Here is a 25,645-nt window from a genome sequence, read left to right as displayed (position 1 = left end):
AATGGCGTCAGATTGGAGGCGAAAGGGTCTCGGAACTCGGGAGCATGGGATCTTGATGGCATGGAAAACCGGTATGGGATAATAAAAAAAAGGATGTTATATTTTACTCTGTTCTTCCAACTACTTGATACCAGGTTCGCCTATCTTAGAATGAAAGCACAAGCTGTATCAGCCGTACCTCATAGCCCAAGACCATAGCCCAAGACCATAGCTCAAGCCGTGATATATGTAGTTTGATATCTAGATGTAAAGATCTTCGGCGCAAGGTTGGACTGACGAATGACTAAGCAGGCTGGTCCAATCAAGTCAGATGATCAGCTGCAGCATGACATCGCGGCTGCGAAGTGAGCAGAGCAAGAGAGCTCCAGGACGCAAGACGACGAAGACGACCAGAGAAGAGAGACAGCTCGCCCCAGGCCTCATGGACATAGCAGCGTGGTCCACGGGTGCCGGCGATACCATCGATCGATCTTACGTCCTCCAACCATGCTGACTGCATTCACCGCTCGGCCCCTCGTCGAGTTCCGACCTCGCGACAAGTCGAAGATAGAGTCCATCCTGACATACGGAGATAGGCTGCTGGTCGGACTGAATACAGGGTCGCTACGTATATACAGAGTTAACGAAGCGAACGGAGATGAGGGCGAGACGCGAGCGGGTGACCACACAGAGGCGCAGGATGGTGCCGTGCAGCCAGCAACGACGCCCAAGCCCACGGATTTATTACGGGAGCTTGAGAAGTTCTCCCGGTATAAGATCGAGCAGCTAGCGATTATCAAGGAGGCTAATATTCTGCTCTCCCTGTCGAATGGCCATGTCTCAATACATGATTTACAGTCCTACGAGCTACACGAGCAGTTGACACGCACCAAGGGTGCTACCACCTTTGCAGTCACATCGAACATCGAGAAGGACCAGGACACGGGCGTTCCATCGATAGTTTCTCGGCTAGCTGTTGCGGTGAAGAGGAAGCTTATGTTATGGACATGGCAGGATATGGAGCTGGAGGACGATGCTACAGAGATCACGCTCGTAAGCGGGATAAAGACGATAACTTGGGCAAACGGAACCAAGCTTTTGGCAGGCCTTAGCTCGAGCTATGTTATTGTTGACGTCGTGACGAAAGAGGTTACGGATATCGTGGGCCCCGGAAGCATTGGAGGAGCTGGCGGACAGGATATTGGACGACTGGGAGGGGTTGGTGCTAGCATGAGCTATATAGGCATGGGCGGAGCAGCACCTAAACCCCTTGCGACTAGGTTGTGTGAAGGCCAGATCTTACTTGCAAAAGACGTCAACACCCACTTTGTCGACACGGATGGAAACGCTCTAAGGCGCCGTCAGATTCCTTGGACTGTCACTCCTGAAGCTGTTGGATACTCGTACCCGTACCTACTGGCACTGCAGGATCCGTCCAAGGGTATCTTAGAGGTGCGGAATCCGGAAACCTTGTCTCTTCTTCAATCGGTTTCGCTCCCCTCAGCTACCATGATGCACATCCCACAGCCGAACATTAGCCTTGCTCATGCAGGAAAGGGGTTCCTAGTAGGCAGCGGGCGTGTTATCTGGCGAATGAGTGCTCTGGGTTACGACTCCCAAATAGACTGCTTGGTTGAGCAAGACCACCTCGATGAGGCGATAAGTCTGCTTGGAATGCTAGAAGATGCCCTTCTAAATGACAAGGAGGGCAGATTACGGGAGATTAAGCTACGCAAGGCTCAGACTCTATTCAACAAGCAGAAATATCGCAAGTCATTGGACTTGTTCACAGAAGTTACAGCTCCCCCAGAGATTGTCATCCGGCTGTTCCCCAAACTCATCGCAGGTGATTTATCCTCTATAGAAGAAGAAGACAATACCTCGCAAGTAAACTCTGAAGAATCAGAGGAGAATTCCACACGTCCGGCCAATGGTACTAGCATCAACAGCGCCGACCCGCCCACACCGGATGACAAGCCAAAGGTCAAAAATGGGACTTATGCGCCATCCGTAACATCGTTTCTAAGAGGGAAGACAGATGATGCTAGTGAGACTGGAAGCATGCGTGGTAAACCCGCAGACATGAAAGAGCCCGACAAGCGGCTTGGTACGTACCTAACCCCCTGATTTATTCTTAAATGGACTATTGCTGACCTTCCACTAGAAGGAAAAGATTTAAAGGCAGCGGTTTACGAGCTCCAGGGATTTCTCGCAGATATTCGCAGAAGACTCTCCAGGTTCATTAGCCCTGATGGTACCCTCAAGCCTCCCTCCATCACCGTCGATCAATCTGATGAATCCACGCAATCCATGCTGAAGACCCTGGGAATCACTTCCGATGACATGGAGAGTGTCGATATGGGCCAAAAGCTGCGTGAAACCGCCACCTTGGTCGACACTACCCTCTTCAGAGCCCTCATGTTTGCAACACCAACATTAGCAGGCTCACTATTCCGCATCGACAACTTCTGTGATCCCGAAGTGGTAATGGAGAAACTAGAGCAGACCGCTCGATACGGCGACCTGATCGACTTCCTATTTGGAAAACGACTTCATCGCTCTGCACTGGAGCAGCTCAAGAAGTTCGGGCAAAGAGAGAACGAGGAAGAGACCTCCCCAGAATTACATGGACCTAAACGAACAGTCGCATATTTACAGAATTTACCTCCGGATATGATCGATCTGATTTTAGAATTTGCCGAATGGCCGTTGCGGAGTGACCCAAAACTGGGTATGGAGATCTTCCTTGCTGATACAGAGAATGCAGAGACGTTGCCGCGTGAGCGAGTTCTGGAGTTCCTTAACAAGATCGATTCGAAGCTTGCAATTAGGTATTCGGAACATGTCATCGATGAACTAAATGATATGACGCCGGATATACATCAGCGGCTGTTGATAATGTATCTCGAGCAGCTGCTACAGAGCAAGAAGTCTAATGATGTATTCGCCAACGAAGACGAGATGGGAGCATGCAAGCGTAAGCTTCTAAAGATGCTCGAGACAAGCGAACAGTATTCTCCCGCCAGAATGCTCGATCGACTTCCAAGGGATGGTGAGTTCACGATTTGGTATATCCTAGCTATGGGGACTGAAACTAATATCGGGTGGATGGGTAGATCCAGAATTCTTCGAGCCAAGGGCAGTTACATTAAGTAAAATGGGCCAACACAAACAGGTTCTGGAGATTTACGTGTTTAAGCTGAATAACCCAGCAAAGGCCGAAGAGTAAGTTACTCTGCAAACAGTTGAATATGTCTGAGATATGCTTATAAACTAACGACTTGTGCACTAAAGGTACTGCAATCGAACTCATTTGCAAGATGATACATATACCAAGCAACGGGCAGTCCCATACGGAAGTTCTCCCGCAATTGAGGATGAGGAGAGCCGTCCTTCTATCTACCACACGCTCCTCTCCTTGTACTTGTCACCACCCCATGGTTATGAGCCAAGATATGGCCCTGCAATTGAGATCCTTGCACGACATGGCTCCCGGCTGCCAGCTAGCTCAACCCTTGACCTTATCCCGGGCACGCTCCCCATCCATGATTTAGAATTCTACTTCCGCGGCCGTATCCGCGCGGCAAACTCCATCCTGAACCAAGGACGAATTATCTCCTCGTTGCAAAGGATTCAAAATATGGAGACCGAAGCGTCGTTGCGGTTGGGTGACGAGGTTGGCGGCGGTAATAACAGGGGTCGAAACCGCTGCATCACTGTTAGTGAAGATCGGGTGTGCAGTCACTGCCATAAACGGTTGGGCGGGAGTGTTATCAGTGTGTTTCCAAAGTAAGTTGTCTTTCCCCCATTCCCTCTGACATCTATTTGCTAACAGAGATTACTACCGTAGCAATATGGTAGTTCATTTGGGCTGTGCCAATAGATTGGGCTCTGCGGTATGATAGGCGTTATAGAAGTGTTATTTCTAACCCACCCAGCATATGGCGTCTCGGTATCATTTTCTTCTCTCCTTCCATCTTTCCACCTATCTTTCTGTTTTGTATATAGGTCGCGCGTCGTGATTGGATACCCCTGCCTGCGTCGTAGTAAACATAATAATCAAGCTGTCTGTACGCTAACGAAACGAGTCCATCATTCATCTTCATCATTGACAACTTCCTCGCCATAATTATCTTCTTCCTTTTTCTCATCAGCTGCAGCGACCCCCCCGCTCTCTTGGGCCTCGCGACGTTTGTCATCCTCCATCTTTTCGGTGAGAAAGGCATTCACATCGGCCTGCAGCGATATTATAGAGCCCCGAAGTTCAGCTAGGTATGCCGTTCGTTTCGCAGGGCTGTGTTCTCCAGATGGGGATACAGAGGCAGAGAGCTGTTGCGCGAAGACGTGTGCAGGTGGCGCGGCTGTATCTTGGGATGTGCGGGGTGATTGATAGACGGCCGTGAGGATAGATGACTTATCCAGCGTTGTATCAGACTGGGATGCCATGACGGGCCGGTAGATATCTCCTTCTGGCGGTTAGAGATGTCCTCTTCTCTGTTCTATATGCTGGTCGACGTTCTCCTTCTATCAAACATCAAGAAAAGATACAAAAACGTCAGGTCATGTGACATCCATGCCAAGCATCTTAATCGGGAAATATTCTTTCTCTACATCCAACTACATCTGCAAAGAAACATCATCAAAACTTCTTCCTCTCCATCTACTCGATACTGTAGACTTGCCGGGGTGTTATAAGTGGACGATACACGGCCGCCGGGCTGTAGAAGAGGACAACACCATCGTCCCAGCCCGTGGCGGCTGAGTCTCCCTCCAGCACTGCCTCGTTAGTTTTAGCCTTATGCAGGCCACACCGGTACGAAGGGGGAGTACGGGCCACAGCGCTCGCGATATTACAGGGATGGCTATGTTTGTGGCAGAGAGCCTCGTTGCCTTAAAATCCACCAGAGGCCTGCATCTTCAACAGTTCTGCATACTAACTACCGGCTGGGCGAGACATCTAGTCAGTCGGATAATGCTTCCAGTCATTCCGCTGCTCTCGCTCGTACAACCAGACCGAGCCCGGCTACAAGGGATTAGAACGGGCACTTGAGCGCCAGTAAGGCTGGGAAGGCCAACCAACGAACCAATGGATCCCACATCTGTCTTTGGCATCGTGACTGGTGCCATGCAAACGGTGCAGATTATCGGCAGTACGCTTCAGGGACTTCGGGCCTTGCAGGGCAAATACGCCGATGCCGACATGACCATTCACTCGCTCATTGTTCAGGCAGTTACAATCAAGGCTGCCATTACACAGCTTCATGAGTGGGCAACTTTTGGTTCTGGCAGGGCGGAGCATCCAGACTATTTGGAGGGCCTGGACATCGCCATCGATGGGTGCAAGGCGAGCATGGAGTGCCTCCTTGCGCAGGTCTCGAAGGTTACTGGCGTCCTCGATGGCAGAGAAGTGCCGGACCTGCGAGTAATGGCTAAGATGCGGGCTGTTTGGGATGACCATTTGATGCAGGACTATCAGCAGCGACTCCAGTCCCAGGTCCTAGCATTAAACTTCCTTTTGCAAGTTTGTCAATGGTGCGTTTAAAGACACTACCTATATACACACGGACTACAGTGCAGACTATTGACACTGAAACTCATTTAGTCGTACCGTCACAGAACAAGTTGAGCTGCTTCGGCGGGAAGAGAACAGACGCTTGTTGAAGAAGGTGGCCGACGACACTGTAACACTGCGCAGTTCCATTAGGCAACATGGGAACCCGTCCACTCGCAGCATTGCTCCGTCGACAATCAGCGAAACTGCTTTGGACGTTGATGATATAATTGTGAACGCGACCGCGTATAGAAGGGTACTGGCGCATAGCCGTACCGTCTCAAGTCGTGCACCCACGGACGAAACGGGCTTAACTGCTGCAATTCAACCCCAGACTCCGCGGTCAATGACCACCGACGAAGGGTATGCAAGCGGCACCGCTCGCTCTCACTCATTCAGAGGAAGTAATACACTTTCACCTCCAAGTACCTTGTTCGAGCCAAGTACCGGCAGTACACCACAGAAAGTTCAACCTCAGACACAAGGTGATATCGGGCGAAGTGTTTCACTTGCATCATCATCACAAGCGTCAGCAAAGCCTGCACCGCCTACTGTTCGACGATGGCAGTCAAACCCTATCCCACTGCATAAGTCTGGATCAAAACGGGAAAGAATTCGCAAAGTCCTTGGGAAATTAGATACCTCCAGCCAGAGTAGTCTGAAGAAGACTTCGCCATTTTTAAGCCCACAACCTTTCTCTTCAGTGTCTCCAATACCAGAGCAAGAAACAGTGCCAAGGGCGGACCGACGGCGCATGGACATTAGTATCGATATATCCTCGCCAGATAGCGCTACAATTCCGCCAATCATCAAGGCGGCACAAGCTGGATCACTGGTACAAGTTGAAATGCAGATAGGAGAAGGGGCTGATATCGAGTCTCGCCACGTACTCACGGGTCGAACAGCATTGGCCGTTGCTGCACACTGTGGCAACGAGGAAGTAGTGGATTACTTACTTCAGAAGGGTGCCAAATTTGATATCCAGGAGATAGATGGCTCAACCCCTCTCCATTTAGCAGCATCTCGGGGACATACGGGCGCCATACAAGTCCTTCTATCAGCAGTTGAAGATACCAATATAAAGGATTCCCTAGGCCGAACTCCATTTTGGGTCGCGGCAGAAGGTGGTCACATCGACGCAGCGCGGATGCTCCTTGCAGCCGGGTGCAAGATAACAGCTCGCGCTAAAGGTCAAATGACCGCTTTACACAAGGCAGCAATTCGTGGAGACTGCGAGATGGTGGCCTTCCTTCTTCAATCTGGAGCTGATATTGAGGCGAAAGATGCTGATATGAAATCCGCGTTTCATCATGCTTGTGAAAACCGTCAATATACCCTTTGCCGCACTCTATTTCAATATAGAGCGGATATCGAGGCTATTGAAGTGCATAGGAGAACGCCTCTCATCTGCGCGGCAATCGCAGGTGACGTCCGCACTGTGGAATTTTTAATCAGAAAAAAAGCATCGCTGAATAGCACTGACGAGAGTGGCATGAATCCGTTGCATGGTGCAGCTGCTAATGGCCACGTTGAGATTGTGCAGCTTCTTCTAGAGAAAAAAGTCTCTATAGGGTCGACAAATAAACTCGGCATGTCGCCATTACATCTTGCGGTTGTGTCAGGTCAGTTTTCAGTGGTCGAGTTCCTTCTCCGTAAAGGGGCACCCACTGAGCTTAAGAGTCGCGGTGGATTCACTCCGCTTCATTATGCCTGCGATCTGGTAAACATTGAGCTTTCGCGACACCTTATTGGTTGCGGCGCGAGCATCGAGGCACAAGGAGAAGGACAGCAGCGGCCTCTTCACATTGCGGTGGCCCGAAATTCCCTGGAACTAGTTGAACTACTCTGTCAGAAAGGGGTGGAAGTTGATTCCGCAGATTCATCTGGTACTAGGCCCCTATGTATCGCCTGCCGTAATGGAAACGCACCTATTGTCGACCACTTGTTAAATCGAGGCGCATCTACGTTTTGCCCAAAAACCTGGAATGGGGCCCCAGAAGAGCACTCTCCGCTTACTATTGCGTCTCGAGCTGGCGATGCCCGGATAGTGTCTCTTCTTCTCAACAAGGGAGCGTCCGTTGAGCAATATGACGGGATGGGCTGGAATCCGCCCCTGTATGCAGCACATCACGGTCATGCGGAGGTTCTGCAATTACTACTACTGAAGAGTAGTATACTCTCGAAGATAAAACTGGGTCAAATGTTTTCCCAGACTGGGTTCCATCCCCACCTTTCAATCCCCCAAGAAAGAATCCAAGTGATTCAAAATCTCGTATTTCAAGAAGTGCAATCTGTGCCATATAGCAACCAACATGGTCAGAGATCTAATATAATTGGAAACCTTGGCTTCCCCCGAGATGGTAGCGGGCAGATGATGGGATTTACCCCGATACCACAGGCATTCTTTCACGATCCTTCTTCCACATTGACTCCACCCATACTATCTTTTCCGACGGCGGCCGTTGAGCTCCCAGCCGTACCCCGTATCCAGCTTCCCGATCACGAATTCAACGAACGGGGTAGTCAAGATAACCACCAGCACCAGGCAAGACCGAAATCAACCCCCATTGGCTTATTCGACACACCCCAAAATACCGTGTCCCAAAATGCCGTGTCCCAGAACGGCAATGAGCCGAGCACTTCACAAACGAGACAAGATCAACCATATATATTCGCTACTGGTCCTGTCAGCCAGGGTTCCCAGACTCCTACGGAGCGTGCTGTATCCTCTACTGTCCGTTCGGATCACCAAGCCAGCAATTCACAGCTTCATTACCCATCGGATGGGTTAAACGCTGCCATGTCAAGCCGAACGAACACACCAGTCTCGTCCCTGGAGTACAGCCAACCAAATACTTTTCGGACTCAAGACCTGCCACTACGGCAACTTCGCACACATCAGTGGGTAGGGGTCTCTCCACGCAGCTCTCTGGACGAGATAGCCGCTGCTAGCACCACAGTTCCAGCAACAAATCCTATAACAAATGGTCATGAACCACGTTCAAGTGAGCTGGTGGGAGTTGACAGCCATGGAGACAGCACTGACAGGGAGGACGACGATGGCTCTGATGGTGATTCTTTTGTGTCAGCATTCACTGCACCAGAGGTGCCAAACTTTGAAGATCCAGGGCCATTGCATAGAATGCAGGGAAAGGTTATTTTTGAACTTGAAGGTTGAAGCTTTGGTCTTAATCCATGGGGCGATGACCCATTTTTATCTATTTGGATGCCATATCCGAAGTGTACATATACAGTATTGGTTAATGAACGGCCGACGAGCTCGGCCCGGCTCTTCCAGAGAGTACCAAAGTTGGATATCTGAAGGGCGGTTTCTAGTTAGATATAGCTCAGGGAAACAACTGGAATTCGATTAGATCAAGGTTGTGGCAGTTTCCCGCCACCGTATGTATATTCTCCCGTGTCTTAATCTATAAGGGGTCAGATAAAGCATACCCAAGACTAAGGATAGGCAAGAGTACGGGATAAGCTCAAGGGTTAAAGATGAGGTTAATTAAGTCCATCTCCCGGTAAACTTTCGAGATCCCTGTGGCCTCTGAATAGGTCTATATAGTATCTGTCTGGGCCAATGCTGAGGTGATACTTTGACTCTCCTGTTCAGGCCCGTAGTAGCGTTATTGGATAAGCCACAGCTGTGCAGCGCACTAGTGGGCACCGGTCAGGACTTTGTAGTTGAATAACGTCTGATAAGTCTAGACATTAGCCATTACATCGAGTTCTACCACATACCTTGATATTGACATGATGAAGTTGATATTGATAAAGTGATAAAGTGATGATAAAGTGAAGAAAAAGAATGACGAACGCCAAGACTATTCTGCATTAGGTAATCAAATCTCCAAGTTGTAGATCTGCGCTGGGAATAAATGCGACTCCAGGTCAAACGGTCAAAAGAGAACGCAAGCTGACGGACAAGAGCCAGGATGGAGTGAAAGAAGACCCGACATGAGCTTCCCGGCGAGACTATGGTCCCTAGCTTGCTCGAGCTGACGGCGCCCCAGGCAGTACAGTACACCACATAGCGTTCGCTCGCCGATGGTCCTGCTGAAACGCCAGATACCACCTCCGTCCAGCGGCCAGTCCTCGGAGGCAGCATCATGAAGCCAACTACCTCTCCCCAGCGCCATAAGGACCGAAATTCCCCTCTCCCTCCTACGCCCACGGATTCGCGGCCTGCAGATGGCCAAGGTCGGCGCCCCAGCTCGTCCAGCAGCGGTGCGTCCTCCACCACCTCGAACCTCACCACCCTCAATGTCTCAAAGCGATCTCTCTACAGCCTGAACCAGCAGCCCTCTCCCAGCGCTGGTCAGCCCTCTCGAACACCCTCCACTGGAGCTGGCAGCGTTAATGGCAGCAATACCTCACTCTCGGGTGCTCTGCGGCCCCAAAATGACCCTGTTCATCGCAGGGCATCTCCCTTGGCCCCATCCTCGTCTGACACTCGAGGTTTCCGCTCGCGCCACCATTCCCAAGGATTCTTCGAGCCATCTCTACCCACGGCATCTCAGAATTCAGCTGCCGTGTCGGCCTCGAGGATTGCTGCCCAAGCCGCGATGCAACACCAGGCCGCTCCACAACAGCAGCAGCAGCAGCACCTGAGAAACAGATCGCAGACCATACCACCGCCGCAAGAGAGTGGGTTCGCGGGAAGAAGGGGTGCCAGAGAGTCTCCTCCCCCGATACTGACGAGCAACCTCAAACCCCAGATGTCCGCGCCCGGGCAGCTAAACTATCAGAACGGCTCGGTTGGGGGACGCGTGGTGGCAGCGACCACGGCTGCCAATATCGCGTTTCCCAGGACTCCTACGCCTCAGAGTGCCATGACGACGACGACGACGATAACCGGGGGAGCTGATCGTGCTGAAACTGGCCATAAACAGAAAAGTGAGAAGTCGAAGATGAAGCTGTTTTCAAAGCCAAAGCATATGGGAATGTCTAGAGATAAAGAAGATAAAAAGGACAAGACTATGCCGTCACCAAGTAAACTGGCTATCTCAGGCGCCCATGGTCTAGCAAGAATGGTTAATGCGTCGACGACCAGTCTGAATGATGCTGCTGCTCTCTCAAACAATGCATCCTTATACTCGCTGGCAAACTCTTCAGCAACCACTGTTGTCCCCATTGAACGCCAGTCTCTGGATGAAGACAGGGGCAAGGAGAAAGAGAAACACAAACATCACTTCCTCTCTCGGCAGAAGTTAAAGCTGAAGGACAAGGACGACCACTTTCACCTTCCGCTGTCATCAGCCAACAGCAACTCACGTCCTCTGGACCCCAGCGCACCTCAGTCACTCTACTCCTTTGCACCCTCGTCTCCAGCTGTGTCGACCTTTGGAAAGTCGATGAGCGGCCTTGACCTAAGACACGGCGGACGAGCTCTGAGAGAGAAGAAGAAGGAAGAGAAGGCGTCGGCCGCTGCTGCTGCACAACAAGACGCGATGCTACGAGAGGCGGAACACCAGGCCGAGTGGTCTGGCGCTGCGTCGGTGACGGGCTCTACAGTCACCTTCGGCGGGCCATCATCGTCCCTGGGGAGCACACAGGGCATTCTACCAGGCAACAATGCGGCGATTCAGGAGGCGCTGCAAGGGTTTGGTCTCCAGAACATGACACCCGATGACGCGTGGGACTTCCTCAAGGCGAAGCTGCTCGTCTTGTTTGAAGGAGAGGATGTCCGCATCGCGTTGGAGGATCTCAACAAGCTGGTCAAAGTACACATCCAGTACTGCGTCCAGAAACATATGCCCTCAGAGGTTGTCGAGGATCTCCGTGACCTGTTACAGACCGGGTTCGCATCTTTGAACTACTCAATCTATAAGGTGCCAGAGGAGAACATCATCCCCCATCTCGTGAATATCTGGGTCTTCGCGTTTGGAACGATACTTCCGTTCATCCAAGCCACGTTCTTCCCCCTGGACCTCGAATTCAAGGGCCACGGCACGATCATGAGTGCCCGCGAAGCAAACGAGTTTTGGGGCGCGAATCCGGGCAACGGAGATTCATCGACATCCATCGGTAACGAGCTCGATGTCCGCAAGATAGTTCTCACTTCGTTCCGTGACAACGTCATCTTGACGCGCTATGAAGTCCTGAAGGCTGCTTTCTCCCGTCTCAGTCTCGAGAAGATGAACGCGAACATCAACGGACCCCCTACTGCTACTCCGCACAGTGCAGCAACCGCCAGCCGACCAAGCACATCTGCAGGCTATGAAACCGGAGCTGGAAGCTACAACTCACAGCCCTCCCATCTCATTGCTGGTAGCTTCTCGTCCGAGTCTGCCATTGCATCTCTCTCCCGTGCTCGTGCGACGTCCAATACTTCTTCTAACGCTGAACAACACCCCTATCCGTCATCTTACTCGTCCTTCTCCCCGTCTCAACCTTCTATTCTATCCCAGACCCATTCCACCAACCATCCTCCACCACCACAACCACCACCCTTGGACCCGTCACACATCACCGAGACAGCCGGTCGTATGCTCCAATGCATATGCGTACTAGCCAGCGTCCAAAGCGACGATGATGCGCAACAGAAGATCGAAGAGCTGAGCAAGGCTTTGAAGCACAATTGGCTCGGCCGTGGTAGAACAGGCCGTAATCGTCGAGGCTTTGTCGGGACCAAGATCCGTCCACCTCCGCCCCCACGTAAAGAAAGCGACGAACAACCACAACGCCATTCTACGGACGGTATTTCCAAAGGTACAGACGGGGCGGCTTGGTAGTCTACTCGCCATGCAAAGCAGGTTTACATTCGGAACGACCTACAGCCAGTGTTCACTTTCATGTTCTTTCCCAGTGGCCACCACGATTGTGACGAAATGTCAATGATCCATACCATTTTTCTCTTTCTCCCTTTACTTCTACTTTCTGACCTTTTCATGTACTGTATTGCATTTATCGGGATGTCTTGCTTGATGCGTTGATTTTTCTTTACACGGCTGGTGTGCGTGGGTTGTTCCAATTCTTTTCCTGGAGGGATTGAAGAAGGTCCCAGAAAACGTCCTCTTCCGTGTACATATACCCTTTCTTATTCCGGTCGGAGCTAGCCTACAAATGAATGACGAATTGTTTCTACTTGACGTGCTTGGACTGGTATACTGATATGTTTAAAGATATTGTCTTCATGGAAGGCCATCATTGATTCATCTGTGAGATACCCTCGTTCGGTATACATCGACCTAACTAACTCATCTCCATACATCAACCAATCCAGCATAACTCATCACCTCTCCCCCCAAGACAAGTCACCCCAGCCATATGACTGACCGAGGAAAGCTACGGTCAACCTAAGATCTCCATGGGCACCAAATGATGTTGATAGCAGCCTGGTCGACCTCGGCAGCACCACCCTTCTGTCCACCGTTGGAGCCGGTGTAGCACTTCTTAACAATGCTGTTTGCAAGAGTAACGCAAGCAGCCTTCGACTTGAACACGCCAAGGTGGCCGATGTGGCCTTCGCCGCCGTTGGAGCCCTTCCATGGACGCCAGTTGGTGGTGGTCTGTCTCCAGTTGTTCGAGCAGTAGGTGTCAATGGCGGTGTTGAGACGGGCCTTGGTGAGACATTTGCCCATGGCTTTGTCGGAGAAGCAACCGGCACCCATGACGGCGTCGATGAACATGCTCATGAGAGCGGCGAGGATGATGGTATAGAAACGCATGGTGACGTTGGGTTGGGTTGTGTCTATGGGGTGTCAGGGGCTGGAGAGTGAGCGGGAGAAGGGGTGAAGGTTGGCTTACTTGTTGGTTGAAACAGCAGATCAAGTTCCTGTGAAGAGTAGGCTGGTTGATGGAGACAATATCAGAGCAGGACGAGCTCGTCGAGGGGAGAATTGACCGGTTTTTATACCACGATCTCTCCACATATCTCATCGAGGCTTATCCTTCTTCTTCCAGTCCATTTTTGAGCTGAAAGCCCTCATCCCACCTGGTACCACTCATCTACGCTCTGCAAAGCCTCTAAACTATGATGTACGCTTACAATTAGTGAACGACAGCCAGCCACCGTAAAGAAGAATGCAATAACTCGATGCAGACAAGGTGATATGTATCGTTGTTTCCCCGCGGCCGCCCCCTTTTTCTAGCCTAATATTTAAGTAACGGGCCATCCCGCATTGGTGGATGGTGCAGATCGCTGAAATATCAGTCAAGAGGCTGAGATGTATGTTATTGGTGGCTACCTGGCAGAGCTTTAGTCCAGGCAACAAAGAGGCTTGACGGGCTGATTCTGATTACAATTCGGACTGTTTTGGGTAACCAGGTCGATGTACAGTGTAGTCGCACAGAAGAACTGAGCTAATCTCCGGTGCAAGTCTGGTAGATGATACTCTGTAGAACAGGCTTATTATCCGACGGCCGTTTCTGGAGCTGGCCGGGGATGGAATGTAAGTCGTCTGGATAGAGGATGAGTGAGATAGAATAGAATGAGAGTCAAGGGAGCTCTTCATCTATCTCCAGGCATAGCTTGATCCAATGACGGTGATAGAAAGTATGCATCATTTACTTGTTTAGTCTGGCCCAATTTACCAGCCAACCGTTGCTTTTTCCAAGGGTGATTGATCGGTACATCCCAAGCAGAGACTTATACGAGTACCTGGTCTTGAAATGGGATACGAGAGGGAGAGACTTGATATGTAGAATGGACGAATTGTCATTATTACTCCGTATAGGGGAGAGAACACAGCTAGCTGGAGATAAAGAGAGAATATGGAGAAGTAAGTGACGGGCGAGTATACTCCGTAGATCAATGAATATGCAGGTTAGGTAGATCATCAACGCGGCCAGGCAAACAATCCTATCCCCCTATCCAAAGGCCCATGACGCTGCCGTCTCCTCACGCGGCGTCGAGCACGTATCTTGATCTTCTCACACACGTTCCCCTTCTCCCCAAAATGGTGAAAGATGTATTGAATGATCGCCAGCGACCAGCGGCCACTCAAATAAAGCGGAATCGTGCCCCGAGACCGTATAAGCTCTGCCCGATCAGCGCTGCACAGACACTCGAACACAGCGGCCATGACGGCCATAAAGTCAGCGTGGAAACACAGGTCGGCGAACTGCAGTGATATACTCAGTGGAGCCTGATGGGTGAGAACGCGGGCGTTCCTGATGACGAAGGTGCTCATCCCCCTGTGAAGGGCCGGAGAGGCTTTGAGGACCGATTCATCGAACAAGTAGGAGAAACAGGCGAAGTATTTTAACTGTTTGGACCAATCGGACTGGCTGTGAGAGAGGAAGAGGCGTTCGAGATGGCCACATAGGGTTGCTGCTGGGTCGTGGAAGGGATGGTGCTGGAGCTCTCGCAGTGTACTGACGAGGATCCGTAGACACTCGTAGAAGATGGATATGTCGACCTGCTGGCTGACGAAGAGACCGCATCGATGAACCACTCCTGTCAGGTCGATGTCTGCTGCCGGCCGGCCGAGAGAGTTCACCGTCCTTGAGCGTGGACAGTCGCGGAGATGGGGGATGTGGTGGTCCACCGTATTGTAGTCCAGCGAGCCATGAACACGAACGCCATCGATGCAGATGTAGTAGCTGGCCGTCCTCCCCCGTGGGAACAGCCTGAGAGCCATGCTGGGTTAACTCTGGTTCCAGGTAATATGGAAGTGTGTATATGGAAGTGTATGTACGGTTCGTCGTATAGGCTGTGATAGTTGCTTCTGACGGCCTCTTCCAGGATGGAGAAAGGGTGTTTTTATAGAGCCATGATGTCCATGCCGTTTGACCAGCATCTGGCACACCGTCAAAGAGAGCCACCATGGACGATGAACCCCATGAATAATAGATGGATGGGATGACTGATATAATGACACAATGGCTGATGAAGGATGGGCAGCCGGGCGTTTGCAGCAATCGGACAGCAAACACGAGCAGCAATCGGCCGGAGGGTATACTAGAGGATATACCAGAGGGTATAAACAGAACCTATGGCATGTATGTACCATGTAGTACTATTCTCGGAACAACATCATGGACAGGCCTTTCAGATGACCGACAGTGACCATCAAAGGCGACAGGGCAACAATGACATCCATCCTATATATAGGCGGCTGGCGAGGCATGTTGTTTGCTATTATCCATCAAACGGCAAAGGACGGCAAAGATACCGTTTGCTATCCTCATACCGTACATATCGTGTTAGATAGACAAAAAGAGAGCCTGTGCAAGCTCTGGCGCGGCTGGTAGCTGTTCTACCCCGGAACCACCCTATCTTGGTTGGGCGTCAGCGAGTCGTTGTCCCTCTTCCTCCGCTTGAGGAGAGCCTGCTTCACTCCTGAATGCGCCACTGTTAACTTCCATCGACGCTCGATCCGCTCTGGCTCTGTCTCTGGCCATGCGGTGCCGTGATGGTTTCTCGGATGGGTTGCACTTAATCCCCGGGCCCGGGATTCGCGATTGGCGACAGCAGGATGAGCAATTTGGCCAGTCCTGCTGTCTTTTTGGGTTTTTTCTGAAACAATATTATTCGACAATTAATCTCTTAATTAAAAGTCAGGAGATTCCGCTGGCTCGAACGTAGCGCGCGTTCCTAGCATCTTTTTATGCCCGCCGCCACTACCAACTGCGCCAGAAGCCTGCACAGGCAAGGAGACTTCCCAGGGAGCGGACGGAGTACTCCATCTACCAACTAGTTTCAGCTAGTTGACCTAGTTCGCGGCATACTTAAAGTCTGGGTACGGAGTACTTACAAACAGCAGACATCGGTTAAGAGGACGTTCTGATCTACCACAAGGTATCTCTATCTTATATCTATATCCTATATCTATATCTTTGTCCAAAGAAGAAGACGAAGTTGGAAAGGGGTTAACACGTGACCACAAGGTAACAGCTTATATAAGCAGGCACTTTCAACGTCAAGCGCAAAAGAGACGGAGGTTTGATAGATATCAGCTATTCATCTATGATGATAAAGGGCGTCTGGGGCTTCGGTGGTGGCATATATATGCTTGGAGATGTTGATTCCATCAAAGTCGAAGTTAAAATACTTGCACAAAGGGCAAGTATATGCCTGGACTTGGGTGTTTATACTGGCTGGCATGCCTGGCCTTAGATATCATACCATCAGTTATATATCAAGTCCTGCTTGGATGAAATGCGAAGGAAGGCCATATCACACATGTCTCAATATAAAACCTCACTTGGAGTGTCCTCGATCTATGGCTACAACACTTCACCAGGGTGTTATCCCAATGATCAGCTTCAATCTCGATAGGACCAAAAGTGAGCATCACTTGTGTCCTACACCTTATTAGCTTTTCATCACTGGAAAGTACCTTTTTGCTGGAATTTCCCCTGTGTTTCTAGGCAGAACTGAGCTAGCTGGCAGCGTGTTGCCATCACATATCCTGACGCGTGCGTGAGGACTTTTTCTCACTTGAAATTCTCACTATTTCTCTTCCTCTTCTTCTCTTTCTCTCTCCAGCTACTTCTCCTTCTCTACATCTTCTTCTCTTTCTTTACAGCTCCTTCTTCTGCACTGCTACCTGCCTGCATTAAATTGCTCCATATCACATCTCTTTAGCTCATCTACCTGATCTCGATAATCAGGATGCCTGAATTCACCCCTCTGAACAAGATGGAGACTGAGCCTATGGATGTGAAGATGGAAGACATTAACGATGTTCCCGCGGAGGGGGACAAGATCACTCCTACGACTAACTCATCTGACGCTGCCGCTGAGTTCAAAGACACCACTAGCGAATCTGACGAAGCCGAGGCCAAGGATACCAACAAGGAATCCGAAGTCGAGGAAGAGCCAGCCACTACGATTCCCAGTGGAAAAGCTGCAAACGGCAAAGCTACCAACGGAAAGGCCGCCAATGGCAAAGCTACCAACGGCAAAGCTGCTAATGGCAAAGCTGCTAATGGCAAGAAGGGAGCCGCGAACGGAAAGAAGGCAAACGATGCTTCTACTGAAGAAGAGAACGGGGCCGCCGTCAAGAATGAAGAAGCAGTTCGTCTCTCTCTTTCTATCACTTTATGTATATACAGGAGAGAGCATCACTAATACCGCCTAGGACATCGACAACCCCCAACCCCCACAAACCCCAGTGACTCCCCACAAGCGGGGCCGCAAGCCCAAGGCGGCTACAGGTGCTGGCGGTGCAATTACTGCTGAAGAAGCAGACGATGAAGCCGAAACCCCCTCGAAGAAGAAGCGCGGTACCCCCGGCAAGGCAACTCCCAGCAAGGGCACGCCTAGCAAAGCAGGGAAGCGTCCGTTGCCCAATTCATTAGAAGAAGCCTCTGAGGAGGACAAGATGCTTCTCCGCATGAAAGACGAGGAGAATAAGCCCTGGGGAGAGATCAAGGCTGCCTGGGAGGCAGCCACGGGCGAGCCGATTGGCGGGAGTACCTTGTCCGGCCGCTACCAGCGCATCAAAGCGAACTTTACCGTCTTTACAAACGATGATGTTCGTCACCCGTTCTTCCTTCCTTTCCTTTTGTCCACATGTACTAACTATAGGTAGGCGACGGCCCTCGTACAGTTCAAGAAGGATATTGAGGAGAAGTTTGAGACCGAGAAGTGGATGCGTATTGCTGACGCCATCGAGAACAGTGGCGGTAAGCGTTATCCTGCTGCGGCGCTTATGAAGAAATTCAAGGAGATGGGCAAGAAGACGGCCGACACTAACGGGACGAACGACGAGGTCAAGGACGAGGATGGAGAGTGAGTGCCGTGACGTGTCTGAGATTCATCTCTTCTACTCCGTACACCTTTGGTACTACGGTCTTCTCATACTTCGTACTTTGGTCGAGAACATTTGGTGCATGGCAGGTTATTCGGCGGCGGTTCTGGTTGCATAGTTGTAGCAGACATTCAGGCGGTTAGTTAGATGAACAGAAGCAGTTACTACACGACTACTCCGTCCCCTTCTTCTACTCTTTATTATCTACACGGTCGACATGCTGTGATACACGGTGCGACCTCATCGATTTTGCCCTGGGTGAAATGGACGTGCCTCACTTTTTCCCAACAGCTTCACTTCCTAGTGGCCGATCTCGGAACACAGGTAAGGACAGGGCCAGTAGCAGGGCCGTATAAGCTGGAAGACGTGCATGCGCTGGCGCACCTCCATGTGGAATATTTCAATCGGGGCTGGACGAGGTCGATGTTGGGACGGACCATCTGCCGTATACTTGAGCAGACAGACCAGGCGAGATCTCATTCTATCGCCGATACAGATCCTGTCGTGTATCCATACATGTCCTCCGTGCTCGTATCTCCCGACGACGCCAGATATCTTCTGTATCGTGTCTTCTGTACGGAGTATCGGGGGATAGAAAGCTCTGTTGCCTGGTCGATGAAGCTGGGGAGAGCTGGGGAGCTTGGGGCCTAGGGCCTGGCCGGGCTAGGGGCGACAGGCCAGGGGCCAGGGGGAAGCCTGGGGGGCAGGATCCACCGGGCGAGGCGGTTGACGCTAGGCGCTGGGGCCGGCGTGGTTAGGGCCTGCTTAGGGCTGCTTAGGGTGAGCCTAGGGCCGCCCCAGGACGCCCCGGACGCCCCTAGGCATACCCTAAGCAGGCCCCAAGCAGCCCTAGCTGGGGCCATCTCCACCGCTCCAGTTAAGCGGCCCTGGCCCTTGCCCGGGGGATCCCTGGCCACAACGACCGGCGATGACATCGACATCTAAGCAGCCGGCAACCCGCGAGACGCAACAACGGCCTGAACCACAGACACCAGCAGCAGGCTTTATATCAACGCGAGAACAGCACAAGAGCTCTCCAAGGCCGGCCACCGCCACTGCTACCGTGTTGAAGAAACGGGTTGTGAGGTGGCTGCCAGGCCTGTCCCGATCCCTGCCCGCGCCTGCAGCTCCACCGGCGCCTCACTTCGTCCTCCCAGGCAGCATCCAGCATCAGCTCTTGTCCTCCGCCATCTCGTACGGGATATCTCTTCTTGCCTGGTTCGTGTGCTCGTATGTCCATCTACTTCGTCTATCTGCTTGTCTGCTTGTATGCTCGTCTGTTCTTCCACTCCTGCTGCTGCCTGAAGAGCTGACCTGTTGACTCAACAGCTCACCCTGGCTCACAATTGGCTGTTACACTCGACCACGTCTGAATATACAAATACTTCCTACATCCGCGCTCACCGCTCCCTGACTGTCCTGCTAGCTCCGTATCCCCATCCGGTCTCCGTTTGGCCCATCCCGTCGCCCTTCTGCCTGCTCATCCTTACCTCTGGCCACCATCCCAGGCATTAGTCGAACGTTAGTCGAGCTTTGTTGAGCTGGTTGAGCATAAGTTGAGCTTAGTTCGCCGCTGCTGCCTGCTTGATCTGACCCATATACGGGAGTATATATCTTCTCACTTCTTCCTCATGGCCGGCTCAGAGCCTCTCCAGTCTCCCTCGACCTCCAACTCAGCCTCAACCTCTACCTCCTCTACTGCTGACGGCTCCAAACGAGATACTCCTGCAGCTACCCTGACACCTTCCACACCCTCTACAACATCAGCTATACCGGACGATACCGCCAAGATGGCTGACAAGGGTGACAACCTTGAGATCAAGCAAAAGGAGCGGACGGCAGAGAACCTGGCTGCAAAGACGGAGGTGAACCCTCCCCTGGCCACGGACGGCACTGCTGCTGCATCCAAGAAGCAGTCTGCCTGCAAGAAACACAGCAGCCACACACGTCTCAAGTCAGACAAGACCAAGAAGAGCAAGCAAAAGAAGAAGAAGCAGCACAAGAAGGACGAGACAGACAGCTCGTCAAGTGATAGTAGTAGCACCGACAGTGAATCTGATGATGAAAATGATACCTCGGATTCAGACTCGTCCAGCTCAGACAGCTCAGAGTCAGACTCCTCAGACTCAGATTCAGACCAGAAGAAGTCGAGAAAGAAGAAGAAGAAGGCCAAGGAACGCACGAGACGGATAAAGGAGAAGAAGAAGGCCCGTGCTCGCAGACAGGAGGAAACAGAAGACTCGTCCGACAGTGACGACGAAGACTCATCAGAGGAAGACCAGACAAAGAAGCAAAAGGAGAAGCAGAAGGCGGCAAAGAAGAGAGCTAAGAAGTTGCTCAGGAAGCAGCAGGCGGAGCTCGAGGAGGATGACGATGTTGAAGCTATCAATAACGGTCTCGTACGGGATCAGCAGCAGAAGCTCGCCCAGCTTCAACAGCTTCAGCTCCGGACGGGGAGACGAAGAATAGCCAGGCGTGGGTTTGTGGATCCGGTGGCCGTTGACTCTTCTACAAAGCGTCAGCTCAAGGTCAAGGGAAAGAAGAAGAAGAGAGCCTCCAAGGTGGCTTTTAAGCGAGTTGATCAGCGTAAGTTCCTTTGGTACCCTCAAGTGCTTGGATGAATGCTAACTTTTTTTTTGATCTGGTAGTGTGGGATAATACGATTCACAACTACAAACTGACGGAGACGGTAAAGGACCCTGGTGCTGATGAATGGGACCAGTACATCTTCACCGTCCGCCGCAAATTCGACTGGGAGAACAGATACACCGATACCGTCGTCGATATCAAGAGTAAACCTCTGAGAGATGCCCTCGCTCACATCATGGATGGCGTCAAGGGTGTCAGTCTCGTCCAGGACACCCCCGTCCTCGACCCAAATCTTCTCTTCCTATACCTTGAGGAAACAAGGGCGTACATGCACGAGCTCAAGGCGCAGGCCAAGGCGGAGAAGAAAAAGAAGAATAAGAGGAAGACTGCCACCAAAGCCGCTCATCTGAAGATCCTCGTCAAGTACCTGGACAGGGACTACGCGGAAACCAAGAACGCACTCTACCCACTCCTTGACAACAATACAATCACCTACGACCTGCTATGGGCTCTATTCAAACCCAATACGATCGCCTACACACAAACGTACGGCACTCCGGACGAGCCGCGCGCCTTTAAGATCGAGTACGCTACCAAGGAGTCCTCTTTCATGCGAGGACAGTGGTACTCTATCGAAGGCCGATATCTCGAGTACGACGGCAAGTCTTTTGGTATGGGCACCATGTCTACCGAGGTAGACCACTTCAAAGGACCTCGTAAGATCTCCAGCTTAGCCTGCTACCCGCTCAAATACCACCGTGACCCCGAAGCGTTGCAGGAGCAGCTTATAGAGCGCGGTAAGAAATTCGTTGCTCTCCAGGGAATGAACTACCGATTCCACAAGGGTATGGCGTTCGTCAAGCGTAAACGGAACATTATCAAGGTCAATATCAATGGTCGTATCATGGTGGACCCGGCATTGCATCGACGCATCAATCCCAATTATGCCATCAGTACCGTCAAGCCCAAGGAGCCCGACTTGCTGATGGAAGCAGATGGTGGAGATGATAGCGACGATTGCTGCTGCGGATCCGATTCTGGCTCAGAGGGCGGAGATGGTAACCGGGAAGACTCAAAGCCAAAAACTCGCCTAAAGATCGTCCAGGACAAGGAAGGAAAGACGCATGTCGTTGCGATGGAATATGATGAGAATGGCAACGAAATCACCAAGGAAGACATCGCCAAACTTGGTGATGGCCAATCCAGCGAAACTGTCGAATACGAATTCACCCAAGAAGAACTCCTGATTGCTTCGCCGGTGGTTCTAGGATTCGCATTCAGTGAAAAGCTGTGGCTTGAATTCACCGTCTCGGGCATCACAGAAATAGACTGGAACTCAGGAGCCTTTGACTCCCTCGTGCTGCCTGACAACCAGAAGTCGATTGTTAAAGCGCTTGTTGAATCACATACTTTCCACACTGCTGAAAACATCGACGACGTCATTCAGGGTAAAGGTAGGGGACTAGTAGCTGTCCTCCATGGTCCACCCGGAACAGGCAAAACGCTCACTGCAGAGGGTATCGCCGAACTTCTCAAACGGCCGCTCTACATGGTCAGTGCTGGCGAGCTTGGAACCGATTCCCGCACCCTTGAAGGCGAACTCAACAAGATTCTTGACATCGCTCACTCATGGGGTGCCGTACTTCTGCTAGACGAGGCAGACGTGTTCCTCGAGAAACGAACTATCCAAGATATCCACCGTAATGCGCTCGTCAGCATTTTCTTACGTCTTCTCGAATATTTCCAAGGTATTCTGTTCCTGACCACCAATCGTGTGGAGACGTTCGACGACGCTTTCCAATCTCGTATACATGTCGCTCTGCGTTACGGAGATCTAACCACCAAGGCCAAACGTTCGGTTTGGAAAATGTTCCTCGACCGTGTGCAGACCAAGGACGGGCTGGAGGTCGTTAAGTTCTCTGAGAAAGATTTCGATACCCTTGCTAGACATAACCTTAATGGCCGACAGGTAAGCTGCCCCCATCACTGCCTCTCCCCTCGTACTATATATGTCCATGTGCTAACGATAATATATAGATCAAAAACTCGGTGCGTACGGCACAGGCTCTGGCCCTAAATGAGAAAGTCGCGCTGTCAATGCAGCACATTATGCGCGTTTTGGACGTAGCGGAGACGTTTGAGCAGGATCTCAAGGGTGGAACGGGCTACATGGATGCTATGAGAAGTTACACTTAGGCCTATATATCTAGGTACAGGTCGTTTCTTCTCTTACTCCATTTTTCTAATTTCGTTTCTTCTCTTCACCAGTGTCATTACTAGTTTTTAACCTCTACCCTTACCTCCCCTTCTCTTTTCGTCTCTTAGGTTACGGACAATGGTTCTGGTGCAGATTACCCCGGTGTGCGTGATTTTCCGTTTTGTCTCTTTTATTCCTTACGATATTTCTTGGTATTTTCCAAGTTGGGAGTATGGGATCTGGACATCGACGGTTCGAATATCTCTTCTTTCTTCCGTCTTCTTTCTCATTGGCGCTTCCCTCACAATACAATACGTCTTCCTTGCCATCTTGAAGCGGTCACTATAACTCCACTCTGACTATTTTCCATTCTATCCTACTGTCTCTTCTCTTCTCGTGCGCGATTCTAGATCTTATTCAGATAGTTTATTTTCACATATCTTATTTATCTCCTGCTCTGGTTTATACTATGTCACTTTGGCGGGTTTCGGACATATGGCTAGTTTATTGGCGGTATGTTAGCGAGGAATCCACCTATGACATTGCTTCAGAAATAGGAAAGACAACGGAGGGTTGACTTAATATATTGGGGTGGACGTGTCAAGTGAATTTGGGTTTTTTCACTAAGAACCACCGGGTTTCTATACGTAGCTCCGCTTGAAGCTCTAAAGAGGAAGGTAGTACAAGTGCGTAATGTAATGATTTAGATCATAAATTGCTATTTAAAGTACAAGGAAATAGATTCGCAACAGACCGCTAGTGTTCAATACGCCACATAACTTAGAAACCCTTTAGAAGTAGTAGACAGGATAGAGAATGAGAGAACATAGTACAGGGGTTGGTAGTGATAAGGATACTAAAGTGACGAGATTGGACGGGTGGTTTCGTCGCGAGGAAATCTAAGGGTTGGCCTTGACGAACTCGATACCTATTGAGAAAATCATGGTTAGCTATCGCCTGATGTATGATGGTGGTTTGTTACAAGAAAAACGTACCCTTGTCGATGTTCTTCTTCAAGTCAACGAGGCAAGCGTCGAGGAGCTTCTGCTCGTACTCGGAGATCTCGCCAATGGGGAAGATCTCCTCGACACCGTTAGGGCCGAGACGGACCTTGGAAGCAACGAAGTCGATGCCCTTGGACTTGTAGATGGGGCTCTCAACGAAGGTGGGCTCAATGACGTCTTTGACGCCCTGAGAGGCCTGGAGGAGGCTGTCGGCGAAACGGGCACCGGCTTGGGCCATGGAGAGGGTGGCAGATCCTGCACCAGCCTTGGCCTGGACGACCTCGTCACCACCGAACTGGATGCGGTGGGTGAGCCTGTCAAGAGTCTCGCCGGTGATATCGGAGTGCTTGGACTGGGAGATCAGAGGGACGATGGTGACACCGGAGTGACCGCCAACGACGGGGATCTTCTCATCGGCTGGGTCGGTCTTCTTGATCTCGGAGACGAAGCGGGAGGCACGGAGGACGTCAAGGGTGGTGACACCGAAGATACGCTTGGGGTTGTAGACGTTCTTGCTCTTGAAGACCTCGGCAACAATTGGGACGGTAGAGTTGACCTTGACACCGAATTAGGACGGGGAACTTGTCGTGGACGCAGGACTAAGGTATACTTACAGGGTTGGAGATGACGAGGATGTTGGCGTTGGGGCAAGAGTCAGCAGCAGCCTTGGCCAAGTCACGGACAATGGATGCGTTGGTGGAGAAGAGATCTAGCATTCTGGTCAGCGTATAGTTCACATTTTCAAAATTGAAGCCCAATTGCACTTCAATCTGAGGGAAAAGCGAGCTATCATACCGTCACGGGTCATTCCTGGCTTACGGGGGACACCGGCGGGGATGAGGACGATGTCAGATCCCTGAAGGGCCTCGTGGAGACCGGATGGGGTCGGCTCATGGCCGGTGACAACACTGTTGGTGTTGATGTGGCTCAAATCAGCGGCAACACCTGTCGTAGAACCGTCAGTACGTTTACTTATCCCATTGAACTGCCCATGGTATTCCATAGAGGCCGCAATTGGTGCCGGAGAGGGTTGTTTCGGAGCTACATACCAGGTCCACCACGGATGTCATAAAGAGCGAGCTGAGAGACACGGGGGTTCAACTTCATCAAAAGAGACAATGGTTGACCAATGCCACCGGCAGCACCAAGGACGGTGACCTTGGAAGCCTATCAATGCGTTATACATTAGCAACTGGGCTCTACAGAAGCTCTGCGGAAGCGTTGGGAGGTTGCGGTGTTTACCTGGGAGGCGGTGGCAGAGAAAGCCCGTCTCTGGCAGAGACCGATGGTTCGGCGTGCGGCAAACATTGTGAATGGAATTGGGGGTGAACGAAAGAGACCAGCTGTAAGACACAGGGAGTTGTGGAGGGAGGCTTGTGGAGTGACGGGGGGATGTGATGTTGGGATGAAGCGCAAAAAAGACGGAAAGTCGATGTTGTTCGATGTTTGGTTTGATGGTCGGAACCGGAAGAAAGTTTTTCAACCGGTAGATCACGGGATCTCGGGCCCAGCCGGCGAGACTTCGGCGTTCTTCTTCTTATACACTACAAGTAAAACATCGGCATGGAAGATAAAACATCGGGACAGGGAGATGCTGGTCTTGGTGGAGTTGATGGTG

The 25,645-nt window shown here is 51.2% G+C and overlaps 9 protein-coding genes across 9 annotated transcripts; 5 read left to right on the top strand and 4 right to left on the bottom strand.

Annotated features, from left to right (window-relative positions):
- Window positions 1-486: 486 nt before the first annotated feature.
- Window positions 487-3,772, top strand: GIQ15_02022 (uncharacterized protein; the record flags this gene model as incomplete). Its single annotated transcript, XM_033549439.1, has 4 exons — window positions 487-2,086; window positions 2,144-3,031; window positions 3,096-3,204; window positions 3,274-3,772. The coding sequence occupies 4 exons, from the start codon at window positions 487-489 to the stop codon at window positions 3,770-3,772; spliced, it is 3,096 nt and encodes a 1,031-aa protein (XP_033406600.1).
- A 299-nt stretch (window positions 3,773-4,071) lies between these two features.
- Window positions 4,072-4,425, bottom strand: GIQ15_02021 (uncharacterized protein; the record flags this gene model as incomplete). The annotated part of the gene is made up of 1 exon (XM_033549438.1): window positions 4,072-4,425. One exon carries the CDS (start codon window positions 4,423-4,425, stop codon window positions 4,072-4,074), a length of 354 nt encoding a protein of 117 aa, XP_033406599.1.
- A 640-nt stretch (window positions 4,426-5,065) lies between these two features.
- On the top strand, window positions 5,066-8,708 carry GIQ15_02020 (ankyrin repeat domain-containing protein; the record flags this gene model as incomplete). The annotated part of the gene is made up of 2 exons (XM_033549437.1): window positions 5,066-5,511; window positions 5,675-8,708. 2 exons carry the CDS (start codon window positions 5,066-5,068, stop codon window positions 8,706-8,708), a joined length of 3,480 nt encoding a protein of 1,159 aa, XP_033406598.1.
- Window positions 8,709-9,645: 937 nt separating this feature from the next.
- On the top strand, window positions 9,646-12,270 carry GIQ15_02019 (HbrB; the record flags this gene model as incomplete). Its single annotated transcript, XM_033549436.1, has 1 exon — window positions 9,646-12,270. One exon carries the CDS (start codon window positions 9,646-9,648, stop codon window positions 12,268-12,270), a length of 2,625 nt encoding a protein of 874 aa, XP_033406597.1.
- Window positions 12,271-12,834: 564 nt separating this feature from the next.
- On the bottom strand, window positions 12,835-13,206 carry GIQ15_02018 (uncharacterized protein; the record flags this gene model as incomplete). Its single annotated transcript, XM_033549435.1, has 1 exon — window positions 12,835-13,206. One exon carries the CDS (start codon window positions 13,204-13,206, stop codon window positions 12,835-12,837), a length of 372 nt encoding a protein of 123 aa, XP_033406596.1.
- A 1,110-nt stretch (window positions 13,207-14,316) lies between these two features.
- GIQ15_02017 (uncharacterized protein) lies at window positions 14,317-15,120 on the bottom strand (the record flags this gene model as incomplete). The annotated part of the gene is made up of 1 exon (XM_033549434.1): window positions 14,317-15,120. The coding sequence occupies one exon, from the start codon at window positions 15,118-15,120 to the stop codon at window positions 14,317-14,319; it is 804 nt and encodes a 267-aa protein (XP_033406595.1).
- Window positions 15,121-17,096: 1,976 nt separating this feature from the next.
- GIQ15_02016 (uncharacterized protein) lies at window positions 17,097-18,222 on the top strand (the record flags this gene model as incomplete). Its single annotated transcript, XM_033549433.1, has 3 exons — window positions 17,097-17,501; window positions 17,566-17,961; window positions 18,019-18,222. 3 exons carry the CDS (start codon window positions 17,097-17,099, stop codon window positions 18,220-18,222), a joined length of 1,005 nt encoding a protein of 334 aa, XP_033406594.1.
- A 943-nt stretch (window positions 18,223-19,165) lies between these two features.
- GIQ15_02015 (uncharacterized protein) lies at window positions 19,166-23,022 on the top strand (the record flags this gene model as incomplete). The annotated part of the gene is made up of 5 exons (XM_033549432.1): window positions 19,166-19,467; window positions 19,664-19,758; window positions 19,804-20,823; window positions 20,886-22,795; window positions 22,864-23,022. 5 exons carry the CDS (start codon window positions 19,166-19,168, stop codon window positions 23,020-23,022), a joined length of 3,486 nt encoding a protein of 1,161 aa, XP_033406593.1.
- A 900-nt stretch (window positions 23,023-23,922) lies between these two features.
- Window positions 23,923-25,335, bottom strand: GIQ15_02014 (malate dehydrogenase; the record flags this gene model as incomplete). Its single annotated transcript, XM_033549431.1, has 6 exons — window positions 23,923-23,951; window positions 24,019-24,583; window positions 24,642-24,736; window positions 24,823-24,972; window positions 25,077-25,194; window positions 25,270-25,335. The coding sequence occupies 6 exons, from the start codon at window positions 25,333-25,335 to the stop codon at window positions 23,923-23,925; spliced, it is 1,023 nt and encodes a 340-aa protein (XP_033406592.1).
- Between the last annotated feature and the right edge of the window lie 310 nt (window positions 25,336-25,645).

Source organism: Arthroderma uncinatum (assembly GCF_011692745.1).
Source record: "Arthroderma uncinatum strain CBS 119779 chromosome Unknown scaffold2, whole genome shotgun sequence".
NCBI classification, from domain to species: domain Eukaryota; kingdom Fungi; phylum Ascomycota; class Eurotiomycetes; order Onygenales; family Arthrodermataceae; genus Arthroderma; species Arthroderma uncinatum.
The sequence above is the reverse complement of the archived record's forward strand: the minus strand, read 5'-3'. Positions and strand labels throughout refer to the sequence as shown.